General features: G+C 37.9%; 1 protein-coding gene across 1 annotated transcript in view; it reads left to right on the top strand.

Moving 5' to 3' along the window:
• The window catches only part of PTPRR (protein tyrosine phosphatase, receptor type R), a 279,908-nt gene that overhangs the window by 152,161 nt on the left and 113,170 nt on the right, over positions 1–14,577 (top strand). The window contains exon 5 of the mRNA XM_005680173.2: positions 5,048–5,158. Within this exon, the coding sequence (XP_005680230.2) occupies positions 5,048–5,158 (111 nt within the window). The remainder of the gene's footprint in view (positions 1–5,047; positions 5,159–14,577) is intronic.

Genomic DNA, 14,577 nt, shown 5'->3' on the forward strand with positions numbered 1-14,577 from the left:
AGCTGAAGTTCCAGTACTTTGGCCACCTCATGCGAAGAGTTGACTCATTGGAAAAGACTTTGATGCTGGGAGGGATTGGGGGCAGGAGAAGAAGGGGACGACGGAGGATGAGATGGCTGGATGGCATCACTGACCTGATGGATGTGAGTCTGAGTGAACTCTGGGAGTTGGTGATGGACAGGGAGGTCTGGTGTGCTGCGATTCATGGGGTCGCAAAGAGTCGGACACGACTGAGCGACTGAACTGAACTGAACTGAACAATCTAGGAAATCTAGAATATGGGAATTTTTATATTACAGGAGACTAGGATGTGTTTTAATTGGATATAAGGAACATTTCATCAAGGAATGGTGGATTGTTGCAGCCTTTTCTTCTGGCACTTCTAGAATGGACCCAGTGATACCTTCTGACCAGAAGCTCTAACTGCAGCCAGGAGAGAGCCATCTTCATTGTTCACAGGCCCTTGCTGGGAGCTTCAGACACAAACAGTCCAAGAGGCTCTGCAAGAGCATTTGTTGATAGTTCTTTAAGTTGATAGGTATTCTGCGAATTTCCCCACTTCTTTATTCATTGTTGTGGTTCGTGTGTAATAAACAGCTTAAGCCTCAACCCATTCTTTCACATTTCTAATCCCCAAATTATAGCCCTGTTATGGTAACATGGTTATTATCAGAACAAAAAGAAAGGAATACTGGTATTTGGGGTTTTCATCCTTTACCTTGATTACAGAACATGGTGAATGCTGTCTTGAAGCATCCATTTCTACACTTTTATTAGTTACTTCCAGGGAAGGGTGTGGTTTTTTTGTTGTTGCCATTTATTTATTTGTTTGATTTTATTTAAATCAGAAATGACCCTTGGGAAACATAGACAAATACCAAACAGAATTCTTTTCACTTATTCATCTGTGTTTATTTCGAATTTAAGTTTCTTGAGCAACAAAGACATTTTTTCTTTTATATATTTTCATATGATACTTAGAACAGTGTAGGACCTCAATTATTGTTTAAAGATGCTCAGAAAGATTGAAAACTAGACTTCCTCTTGCCTAATAAGTTAAATCTCAGGGAAATAAAATAAAATTCATTATTTTAGTTTCTTTTTTTAAATGTGTTTATAAAATTAATTAAATGTCTATTGAAGCAGTACATTCTGCGTTGATAGTGAAAAAAATGATTTAAGATTTTGTTGTTGTTCAATTGCAAATTACCCTAGTTTCACAGGTCTTATATTTCAAAGGAGGGTGTTATCTTCTTTAAATAAAAGCTCAAGGTAATGACTGATACCTTCTTGGAATGTTCACAAAGAGAAAAAAATCATACCAAATAAATATAAAACCTAATTCATGAGTTTGGTGATTGTTCCCTTAGACATTAGCCAGTTGTCTAAACAGTTATATAGTCCTAGCCATACAGTGACAGGAAGGAATACAATCAGTGTTAACATGGGTCAGATCATGCATACCAAATTGTTTACCTTGTGCATGATATGGTGGAAGTTTGGCATTTATGTAACAAAATCATATTGTTATATGATCAGTTCAGTTTAGTCGCTCAGTCATGTCTGACTCTTTGTGACCCCATGGACTGCAGCACACCAGGCTTCTCTGTCCATCGCCAACTCCCAGAGCTTGCTCAAACTCATGTCCATCGAGTTGGTGATACCATCCAACCATCTCATCCTCTGTCATACCCTTCTCCTCCTGCCTTCAATCTTTCCCAGTTTCAGGGTCTTTTCTAATGAGTCAGTTCTTCACATCAGATGACCAAAATATTCAGCTTCAGCTTCAGCATCAGTCCTTCCAATGAATATTCAGGACTGATTTCCTTTAGGATTGACCAGTTGGATCTCTTTGCAGTCCAAGGGATTCTCAAGAGTCTTCTCCAACACCACAGTTCAAAAGCACCAATTCTTCAGTGCTCAGCTTTCTTTATGGTCCAACTCTCACATCCATACATTACTACTGGAAAAACCATAGCCTTGACTAGATGGACCTTTGTTGGCAAAGTAATGTCTCTGCTTTTTAATATGCTGTCTAGGTTGGTCATAGCTTTTCTTCCAAGGAGCAAGCATCTTTTAATTTCACGGCTGCAATCACCATCCACAGTGATTTTGGAGCCCAAGAAAATAAAGTCTGTCACTGTTTCCATTGTTTCCCATCTGTTTGCCAGGAAGTGATGAAGTATTATATGCTACATCTCATTAATCTGCCTAAGTCAATTAATTAACCAGCTAATTTGTAACATTTCCATTTTATTCTTACTCTGTGTGCTTCACCTTTCTAAAAAGATATAACTCTTAAAGTCTCTATATTATCTCTCTTAGCAATGGAGATATTTCCCAGTATTGGGGGTCAGAATTGGTTGTTTTTTTTTAAAAAGGAAATTATAATGCATCAAATTATTAAACAGGATGTAAAGAAGTCATTGCTGTCAGTATAGGAAACCACCCACCTTTTAAATGATCAAACAAAGCAAAACCCAGCAGCTTCTTCCACTGCCGCAGAGTTAAGGGGAAAGTGATATGGTTGTGAAATAAGATGTAAAGATAATACAGTACATTGGTGTGACCTGGCCATGGAGCCTCTGAATCATTGAACCCTCAGTCCCCTGTCAAAATTTAAAAGGCATCACGGTAACCTTATACAAAGGTTAGACTGGAGATTTCATGAATTACAATCTTATGATTTGTGGCTCTTAACTACAAACTTTTTCATTTACTACCCTGCCCTTATCAAGGTTTTTAGATCTCTGTACAAATATAGTAGTGCTCAGTAGGACCAGCATGACTCAAAGGAAATATGTTTACCAAGAAAGTGCAGTGACTAAGTTCTAGGAGTTCAAAACATGTGTCTTTCTAACTAGGGGTAGGGGGATGGGAGGTGGGAAGTTCATTCCTCCATCATTACTGCTTTGTTTAAAAGAGAAATCATAATTGATTTGTCTTAAGCAGAAAAGAACATGTTGATGTTCCAGGAGGTGTTGAACTATAGCAGGAAAAAAATGAACCAAATCAGGTTAGGAACACAAAATCTCTTTTCCACCCACCTAACCACTCCTTTTTAATCCAAATTTTATATGAACTAAAGCTCGAATCCTCACACTTAAATTTGACAAGTTTATGCTGCCTACTTGAAGGCTTAAGTGCTTTGCTTTTATACCAAGCAATAGATGCTATTTAGTTGCCTGCAAAAAAAAAAAAAAAAAAAAAAACTCATTTCCATATTTATACTTGATTTCTACAAGAGTTTACTTTTCTGTTAGTTTCTAGCTATGTTTTCAAAGACATTGGAATCAAATATGGTCTGGCTAAGACAAGTTGTCACTTGAACCCAAGATTTCCTTTTTAGGAGGACATATGAGTTTCTACTTATTTAACAAGTAAGCATTTTCAGATTCTCCATCAACTTACCACTCATGTATTTTAAAAACATGTATTAATCATTTCTTGCATCTATAAATTTGCCTCTGTCTTAAACAAGGTAAAGTATTACAGTGAATTTAAGTATATTTTACAAGCAAAAAAAAGGGAAATTAAGCTACTTCAAGCAATAGAAGTCTTCCTCACATTGTTATAACCACAATTGAACTCAAAGATCCTTTCTGTTCTGTTTTGTTCAACTTGCCACCAAGACTCACTTGAGTTTCAAGATAGAAGTTTTTCATAAAATATTTTTCAAAAGGCAAATATTTCTTTTGTCTAATTTACAAACTTGGAATGCATTTTTTAAGTCTTGAAAAATAAATAACAATGATTTCAAAATTCAGACACCTACAAGAACAGGTTTTGCTGAAGACTTTTTTTTTCTGAGACAATTACTATTTCTTTCTCAGGATTCTATAGGTTGACTAGGATCAGCTGGGTGGTTCTTCTTTTCCACATAGTATAGGCTGAAGTCATTGCAGTGGTTACATTAAGTTGGGAATTCATCTGCCTCTGGAATGCTCAAGATGACCTCTCATTCTCCAGAGCCACTCTCTTTGTGGGTTTTCATCATTCACTATCTATTGTTCAGGGCTTTCTTAATCACTGGAGACAGCTCAACTAAAGGGAAGAAAAATCAGGCTTCAACAAAATGTAATTTTAGATGAGTGGGAGCATTCAACTTGATTTAGCTTTATATGTTTTTCCTATTTGTGGACCATTTGGTTTCCAGCTAAATTTTCTTTAACCTAAATCTGTAAATTTCACTGAATTATAAAACATATAAAATTATAATTTATATAAATTATAAAACTCCATTGCATTATAAGATGTGTATTAGTAGATGCATTTTTAAAAGAATAGGTAAAATTAAACTAAATCACTCATTGACATTTTATTCATGCTATTTCTCTACCCTTTCACCCCTCTAATAGTAAGCTAAGTTAATAAACAAACAAATAAATAAAACTATTTTCCTTTTATTACCTACCAAATAATTTTAGATATTTTGATGCTCTCCATTGATTTCAGTAAAATATAAAGTCCTAACAATTTATATGGTTAAAGTGGTACATTCATCAGATTTTGACAAAATAGACTGGATTTTTTAAAAAGATTTCATAAAAAAAAAAGGAAGGAAATGATCTCGACATTGTTGCTCTGTTTATGAATGCATCATGAGACTGCACCTGTTTCACTTTTGTTTAAAAGTTGAGAGCAGTATTACAGCACATAAATCAGGGTGTTGGTGTTGTGGGAGGAGTCTGAAAACAGTAAGGAAAGCTTCAGAAACAATTTCCTCAACACAGAAAAGAGCACAACTCTCTCACCTACGAACCAGGTAGTTTCTGAGAGAGAGCTCGAGGGGCATTAACAAAGGCTGGGGCCCAGTATGCCATGTCGGGCATGCTTGCTCCTCTACAGGAGATAAAGTAGTCTTAATGTATGAGAACAGCAATCCGATGTCTCAGATCAATTTGAGAAGCAGCTCTGGCAGCGGGGGATGTAGGTGTGTTCTACTACACTGGATGGAATCAAGCTAAAAATATGTTTAGTGTCTGATAAGAACGCCAGTCTCCTCAAGCTCTCATTTAACATCGGACTTTCTGTTTTGCTTTCAAAGAAAAACGTTTTACAAGGGCAGCATGAAGCGGACAAAATCTGGAGCAAAGAAGGATTTTATGCTGTTGTCATTTTTCTCAGCATCTTTGTCATTATAGTAACGTGTTTGATGGTAAGTTTGTTTCTTTATATATTTTATCTGTTACTGAGCCCACCATTTGATATTACTGGATACACTGCCATTAAAAAGAATGTTGGAAAGACTGGGAACAGAAGCAAGGCTCTGATCCTGCTAGGTTGCGAATATTTCACATCTAACAGCAGAGTGAAAGCTAAGGGAAAACCTATGGAATTATGGATTCTGACCTGCAGAATAAGGCTATAATTGCACTGAGGCTTTTAGTAACTTGATCAACCCTGAGAATGAAGCTTCAGAAACTGATTTACCGAGGTCACTGAAACCCTCAAAGTCGTTTAAACCTCATGGGTGCACTTTGGGCTTACTTTATTTCTTCTTTTATATCATCTTTATGCAAGTTGGGAAAAATTTTAAAAGAAATATGTCTTGGGGTAAATTTACTTTTTAATGAGTAAAAATAAGGTTTTCTTATTTTTAATGGGCCTTGAAAGCACTCTATGAAATTCCAGGCATGAAAATGAGATGATTATAGGCTAAAAGGCTAAACAATCCATAATCAACTAATTCTTAGGTGAAAGAATAATGTAAAAGTGTAAAAGCATACACTGCAAATAGCTCTGTAAATGACAAGTTATAGATATGAAGCCTTTAAGAGTATATTTCAAAATTTTTAAAACAGAACTCCAAATAAACTCAAACACACTAAAATAGGCAATGCTTCTTGGTGTTGAATGAATTAACAGTTACCTTTCTGACAGAATGACAAAATATTGTTATTTTGAAAATTCTGTGATATAGCTTAAAATATTTGAAGTTTATAAATGGGTTTTAATATCTTTTTTCCTGTGTGCTATGTTCTTCTTAATTTTGCACATTTCTAAAAGCATTCCTTCCTTAGTTTTTAAATGCCCCCTGCAAAAGACATCACTCCAATTATGCTTGCAGCAGTCAACAGTGTTGCTGAGTGTCTTAATGGGTTTTGTTTATTTGTGCTCCTTGTCCTGGGAAGGGGTTTATATTAGAAAGATTAGGGCTCAATTTGGAAAGATAGAGGCTGAGTGGGTCTAAACTTGAAGGATAAAAAACAATTAAGGCCTTAAATAAGCTAAAGATTGGCATATTTCCAAGAATCTAAGCTTTAGAAAGTAGCAAGTTTCTAGTCACCCTAGAGTTCCCATCATCATGAATTCAGAAGCATCTCCTATGGGTCAGGAAGTCAGAAAGAAGATTTCTAAAAATTGTGACATGATCAACAAAAGAATAATTTAAGAGTAAGAACACAGATTTTTATAGCTAAATAGTGGAGGTTACAGGTAAAAATATTTAATGAAATTTGGAGGTTTTATGGAAATTTTGACAGACACCTCTGGACATTTTTTAGGTAGTGTAGGATATGGTTTCTTGTTATGGTTAATTGTGTTTTAAAATATGTGGTTTTTTGTTGTTGTTGTTGTTGTTTTGTAATAGAGGAAATCTCAAGTGTTGTCCTCTATCTTATAAGTCACAATTACAGTATTTTTCTGCTGGGAACATTGGAAGGAAAGGAAAATAGAAAGGGATACAGAGAGATTCAAGTGGAGATTGTATCATGTCTGACTCTTTGTGACCCCATGGACTGTAGCACTGATAGATCAGTTGGTAAAGAATCCACCTGCAATGTAGGAGACCCCAGTTCAATTCCTGGGTCAGGAAGAACCCCTGGAGAAGGAATAAGCTACCCACTCCAGTATTCTGGGCTTCCCTTGTGTCTCAGCTGGTAAAGAATCTGCCTGCAATGCAGGAGACCTGGGTTCGATTCCTGGGTTGGGAAGATCCCCTCGAGAAGGGAAAGCCTACCCACTCCAGTATTCTGGCCTGGAGAATTCTGTGGACTGTATAGTCCTTGGGGTAACAAAGAGTTGGACACAACTGAGTGACTCACTTCACTTCACTTCACTTCAGACTGTCGCCCCTTAGGCTCCTCTGTCCATGGGATTTTTAAGGCAAGAATACTGGAGTGGGTGGCCATTTCCTTCTCCAGGATCTTCCCTACCCAGGGATCGAACCTGCATCTCCTGCACTGGCAGGCGATTCTTTACCACTGTGCCATCTGGGAAGCTGCCTTTTTCCGGAAGTAAACACTTAAGATCCAGAAGAGCAAAGTCAAGGGTGAAAGGAAGAAAGTGGGAAAGCAGATTCCTGAGCAGCTCGTGAGCACTAGAGGGCTGAGGGAGTCAGAGCAGAGGTTGCTATTAACTTGTTAGATATGCTTCAAACTCTGTATCTCTAGCTCAGGGTGGATCCCCATGTATCCAACATGATTGGATAAATTCCCACCCTACATATTGGTCTCCAGTAGCAATAGAACCTGTAGTCACCACACATTAAACTCCCTGGGGCCAGGGAAAAACTGACCCTTCTTTTCCCAATAGCTGCAAAGCATCCATGTAAAATTCAAAACTCTCAGTCTGCTCCAACGTTGCTGGAAGAAACCGAGAATGAAATGTTTCAAAAGTGTGTAGGCAATTGCTCCCTTCAGGGCTGGTAGGTGGATTCATCAATTCATTCAATCCAGGAATTCCTGCAGTGGGTTCACTGTGAGCCTGTTGGACCTTTGGGCAAAGGAAGGAACAAGATAAGGTCCCTGTGCTCATGGTGCCTATTCTCCAGAAGACGACAGAGACAATAATTAAGTTACTGTTTTTAAAAAATTTAAACAGTGTTCATATTCTATGATTCCTAGTATATGACATTCTGGCAGAGGCAAAACGATAGAAACAGTAAAAAAAGATCAGTGGTTGTCAGAAGTTGTGGGGGAGAGATGAGTAGTTAAGACTTTTAGGGCAGTGAAACTTTTCTGTGCGATTTTACAGTAATGCATACATGACATTATGGATTTGTCAAAACCCATGGAACGTACAGCATCAAGAGTGAGTGAGCCCAACTCTACGTTCTAGACTTCAGTTAATGATAACATATCAATGTTGAGTTAATTAGTAACAAGTATGCCACACAAATACAAGATGTTAGTAATAAGGGAAGTTGTTGAGGGAGGTGGGGAAGGGGGCAATATGAGAGCTCTGCTCTCTGCTCAATTTCTAATAAACCTAACACTGCTCCTAAAAAATAAAGTTTGCTTATTTTGTAAAGAATCAAAAGCATTAAGTGTGATGAAGAGCTCATGGTGAGATAATATTGAGTGAGTGGAGCAGAGCAATCAAAGACAACTGAGATATCTGAAAAAGTAGGGACAGGGCCTCCCTGGCAAAGGATGTGGCAGGTGGAGCATGGAGTGGAGCAGCTGAAGCTGAGGCAGGAGTCCTCTATGGCTTCCAGGAGAAGGGCAGAAGCTGTTTCAGACAGAGCTTCGATGTGATCTGATTTGTGGATATAAAAGATCAGAGTCTCTGCTAGTGGAGAGCGGTTGGGGATAGAACTTGGGGTGAAGTGTTGGAGCAGGTATTGTATTAGCCTGATGAGAAATATGATGGTGGCCCTGAGTTAAGGGGTGGGGGTAGAGATGGAGAGGAGTGAAGGATTGGGATTTATTTGTAGGTGGAATTGAAAAGACTTGCTGTGTACTGATTCTCTGGGAGGAAGAAAGAGAGAAACGAAGGATGACTCCCAGGTTATTTGACTGACAATCTGGATGGTTGTGTTTCCATTTCCTGGAAGAGGAATCCATTCAAGATGGGGAGTAGTGAGACAGAAGAAGCACTTTTGACTTGTATTCCAATAGATTTTGAATAAATGAAAGAAAGTAGTAGAATGATATGTTTCCAACAGGATCTTCCATTTTAATGTGAAAGGGTCACTTTAAAAAATAGCAGGGGAATCAGCAGTATAGAAGGGAATTAATATTGATAGAAAAATAACTACTACCTGTTACACAGTAATAAAATGAAGTTAAGTTTATCTGATACAACTTAACCACTGATAAGTTTACATGGAAGACTGGTCAAATGCAATTCTCTAAAATAAGCTTATCTTTGTACATGTTCAAGTGTTTTTGATAATGATCTTGATTTAAAGTAAGTTTTTCCCTTGGATCTCTCTGTAATAGTTACACTATCACTCTTGTAACTTTCAAACAAATATATTCTGGTTTCTGTTTCCCATAATTTTGTTGATTCCATGACAAAGGAAAAGATATAACTCAGAAATTTCCCTCTGGCATTAATTATATTTATGAAAGATCAAATGCCATTATTTGTGTCCAAGCCTTCCTCATATCATAGAAATGAAAAGCATGTGGTTTTATTATGAAATTATATAGGTAAATTGCTGCCATGGAGGATTACATGCTCTGTAACAATAACATAAGGCTTGGCAAAATTTTTGAAATATGGCATATTGTTTACTTTCCTTAAAATTTAAAAAAAAAAAAGTATGTTGCCAGGCATAAAATTAGACACACATGACATTTTCAAATGTGTGACTTATTTAGCACCTCTCAAATGTGAACGCAGAGTGGGTGGCGCAGCAAATAGACAAATACAATTTTCCAGGGAAAAACGTGTGGCCAACTTTCAATCCATTCAGTCTGTTTTAGGTGGAGGAATATATTACTGAGAAGAATTAGTTCTTAAACTGGAATAAATAATAGAAAGAATGCAGTTTATCACCTTCATTACATCTCCAGTGCACTTAGAAGTTGATTAACAAGCGCAGAAGTATTTATGGAGTTAGGTAGAGCTGTCTACAGATCAGATTGCTACTGGAAAGCAATTTTATTTTCTTGGTTTTTGGCTGTGCTGGACCGTCCTTGCTGCACGAAGGCTTCCTCTAGCTGTGGCGAGCTGGGGCTGCTCTTCATTTCGGTGCACTGGCTTCTCACTGCAAAGGCTTCTGTTGTTGCAGAGCGCAGGTTCTAGATGCTCGGGCTTCCGCAGTTGCAGCGCGTATGCACAGTAGTTGTGGTACACAGACTTAGCTGCTCTGCAGCACATGGGATCTTCCCGGACTGGAGACTGGACCCATGTCCCCTGCATTGGCAGGTGGATTCCTGTCCACTGCACCACCTGGGAAGACCTGGAAAGCGATTTTAGAAAACACATAAAAAGCAGATGCTTGGGTCAATAAAATCTCTGCCTTGTTAGCCCCATAGAAGAGCCATCAATATGTCATTGAAAATGTTTGTCTAGTCATGGTCTTGGTAGTGGACAAAGGAAGCTCTCTATTGGACTACCTAAGATAGCCTGAACATCACAAAGAAAATACATGTCGAAGGTGAACATATATAGCCACACTTTTCTAATGTTATATGTAATTCCTAGTGGTTCAGGAAATGGGACTAGATTCCGAGCTGGAATGCTTTGGTTATAGAACCACTTTCCAAAGGAGACGTGTCTCTCAAACTAATTTTCTGTTTTTTTTCTGTATTAATAGAAACCATTCAGCTCAAAATACAACCCTCTCAATAATAACAAAAATAATATAACAACCATAATAACTAGTTTCTTCCAGGCAGTACTAACTGTACTTACTGCCTGGTACTAAAAAATATATTTTTAACACACTTCATTGACATACAAAAAGCTGTACATGTTTAATGTAAACAATTTGATGAGTTTGGAGATAAGTATATACCCATGAAACCATCACCATAATCTATGTCATAAATGTAGTTTCTCTTTTCCTCTTTATTTATTATTATTATTTTGTATTGTGATAAGCAACTTAACATAGTATCTGTCCTCTTAGCAAATTTTTAAGTATACAAAAGTTTATTAATTATAGACTTTATGTATGAACACAATGTATTTTAGTTTCCTAATTTTACTGACAAGGAAACCAAGATTCAGAGAAGATAAGTGACTTGACCAAGAACAACCAGTATGTGGGTATATGTGTGTGGGTGTCTGAGAGGAGAGGTTGGAATTCAAATCCAAGTCTATCTGGACTAAAAGTCTGGGTTCTTTCCCGTGATTTTGTATGTAAAGGGATCACACTGTAGTTTCTTCCAATCCTGCCACTCTGTCTTGTGAACATCTATTTCTGGCCACAAAGGAGTCTAGAAAGCAATGACAATGTCTGTGTTAATTAGAGACATTCAACTCAGGCAGACGTAATAAGTGCATACTACCATACCTGCTGTCGACACGGCTCTCTTTTTACACCTAGTGTCTGGTACTGGACATCATTTTTACACATCTGTCTCTTCTGGAAGCCTGTGAATTCCCAGAAGCTAGGACTGTGTGCTATCTTTGCCCCCACAGTGTTGTTTCTGCAGTGTAGTAACAATTGATTCACATTTTATTCAACTGAAAGAAATGAATAAACTGTTTCAGAACTAACTATAAACTACTGCAAAGGAGAAATGCTAGGACTGTTAAGTTGGTGGCATGCTCTTGAGATCTGAATATATTTTAATCCAAACAGATGTTTTGTGTGTTAGTCACCTATGTGGTTTTTTATTGAAATATATTTGACGTCTAACATTGCATAAGTTTAAGCTGTACAACTGAATAAGATTTTTAAAATGAAAATTATAAGCTGCAAAATAACTTTGTGGGATTATTTTAAGCTTCCTCTCATTGGTTTCTCTGGTTCTCTTCCTCCTGTTATTTTTTTTCCCCTGCAATAGTTTTGATTTTTACAGATTCTTTCATTCAATATTCCATTCTCTTTCTTTTTTCAAATGATCAAATGAGTGTGTTGATAATCCCAAGATTTAAACAGCAAGTTCTTAAAGGGAAAGTTATATTGACTTGCCATTCCAACGGCAAGCTTTTAGGTGGAGTTTGAAAACAAAGTGCATTCATATAGAGAAACATGCATATGGTATATTCCAGATCTCAATCTGCACAGAGAAAAATTTCTGACAACACTTTTTCAGAGGCTTTGGGAAAGAGATGGGGAGGAAGATCTTTGGGGATTTAGAAGACACTGTAGTGGAGCATGATTATAGGCATACGTCAGGAAGCCTGGATTCTAAACTTCATTTCTAACTTGCCATAAGTCACTGAACCACTCTGGCTTTAAATGTGAAGTGACTTACTATACCAGGTGATTTTTAAGGTCCCTTATACCAGTTCCTTGACAGCAGCACTGCTGACTTGTTGGCCTGGATAATTCTATCAGGAATGGGGGTTGCCCTGTCCACTGTAGGGTACTTAGCATTCTCTCCAGCCTCTGCCCACTGGAGGCCAGCGTCACCCTGCACACACCCTAGTGCACGCTGTACGCGTGTGCATGCTAAGTCGCTTCCGTTGTGTCTGACTTTTTGCAACCCCCTTGACTGCAGCCCGTCTGGCTCCTCTGTCCATGGGATTCTCCAGGCAAGAATACTGGAGTGGGTTTCCATGCCCTCCTCCAGGGGATCTTTCTGACCCAGGATCGAATCCATGTCTCATGTCTCCTGCATTGGCAGGCAGGTTCTTTACCACTAGCACCATCTGGGAAGGCCCAGTACCATGACCCAAAGAGGTTTCCAGATGTGGCCAAGTCTCCCAGGAGGGCAAGATTCCTGCTGGTTGGGAAACACTTCTGTAGAGCTTAATTCCATGACAACTGCTCTATAGGCCAGGTACCAACCTCTCCAATTCTTTTCACATTTTGTCAGACAGACCAGCTCTCTCTGTTGAATATTTAAACAGTGTCTTAGGAGTATTGTATATTCTCCAGGTTCTGCTTCCCCTAATTAAAGATGTAGAAATCAGTTTTTACCCATACTACACAGATATAGATTTAAAAAGTGACCTCTAACCGGAGATGAAGTAAAGAGATGATTGTGAAATATGTGGCAAGGTTCACCACCAAGAACATAAGCTCATGAATGGTATAGAAGGACTTTGAACCAGAGTAATTTTCCACTAACACCTGTCGTGGAAGTAGGGAGAAGGCTGACATCTTCTTGGCTTTCTCATTTCCATTTTAAAAATATTTATTTATTTATTTGCCTGTGCTGAGTCTTTGTTGCAGCAAGTGGGATCTTTACTTGTGGCATATGAGATTCAGTTCCCTGACCAGGGATTGAACCTGGACCCCCAGCATTGGGAGCTCAGAGTCTTAGCCACTGGCCCACCAGGGAAGTCCTTCTCGTTTCTGTTTTTGAAATATCCTTCTCCAAAACTCTAATGTAAACAGGCAAGTGAATATTTTGATTTATGTATTATAAGTGAAGTGAAGTTGCTCAGTCGTGTCCGACTCTTTGCGAGCCCTGTGGATAGAGAAGCCATAGGATTTTTCAGGCAAGAGTACTGGAGTAGGTTGCCATTTCCTTCTCCATTATGTATTATAGTTGACTGTGAAAAAGCTTAGAATATACAATATATGCATTATCCTTGATTAAATAGATTTTTGTAAATATATGTCTGTTTCTTTTCTCATTCAGGAGAACAACTTACTATTAAAAAATAAAAAGCTGTCTCCACTTAAATTCTAATTTCCTCATCTTTTAGTAATTATGTATTTCTCTTAATGCATACATGTCATCTGATATTGTTCTACTGGGGGTTTTGTTTGTGCAGAATGTTGACAAAGTGCTTTTTGAAGGTTATAGAAACTGAAAAGAAGCAGCAAGTCGAAAAACATCTCCCCATCCTTAGGCATTATATTCAGTATTTTCTATCTTACAGAAAGTAATTACATGCCACTTAATATTGGACATCTTTTTTCCTCATGCAATAATATTTGTCACAGGAATATTTAGAACCCATTGTTTCAAAAATTCAAGATTTAGCTTTACCGTTCCATAGCCAACTTTTATACCACCAGTATAAAAGTTACCATGTTATACAAAAGTGAACTGACATAAAAGGCAAGAAGGACTCTCCTTAATTTCCTGGCAGTTTGATTTATAATACGCATTTCTAGTTATAGCTCATTTGTGCATAGTCCTTTTCCTTAAAATAACTTTCTTTTATAATATTTTTATTTATTTAATTATTTGGCTGTACAGGGTCTTCATTGCAGGATGTGGGATCTTTAGTTGCAGCTTGTGAACTCTTAGGTGCAGCATGTGGGATCTAGTTCCCTGACTAAGGATCGAACCCAGGTCCCTGGCATTGTGAGAGTGGAGTCTTGGTGACTGGACCACGAGGGAAGTCCCGGAGAGAACTTTCAGTGCACAAAGATGTACTCTTAGATTTGGTGGTGTTCAAACCCATTGCTAGAATCACATGGGCAGCAGATGTGATTTCAAAGTTGATCTTTAAGAACGATGGTGTGGCAAAGAGCATGCACATAAGGGGTGGGAAGTGATCAGTCCTTGGAAGCAGAGGGGCCTTGAGTTTGGCTCGCCCACAACTAATTGCTGACTTTGGAGCAGCCGCATTAGTTAGCTAAACTTCAATTTCTTTCATGTATAATTAGGTCAGAAGGATCTTTTTTTTTAATATATAAAACCTGTATGTATGTTATTGAACACACTGATAATGTTGCATTTAAGAGCTGAACATTGTGAACATGTAAGTTAAGCTAAGTGAAGTCACTCAGTTGTGTCCGACTCTTTGCGATCCCATGGACTGTAG

Source organism: Capra hircus, chromosome 5 (assembly GCF_001704415.2).
Source record: "Capra hircus breed San Clemente chromosome 5, ASM170441v1, whole genome shotgun sequence".
Classification (NCBI taxonomy): Eukaryota; Metazoa; Chordata; class Mammalia; order Artiodactyla; family Bovidae; genus Capra; species Capra hircus.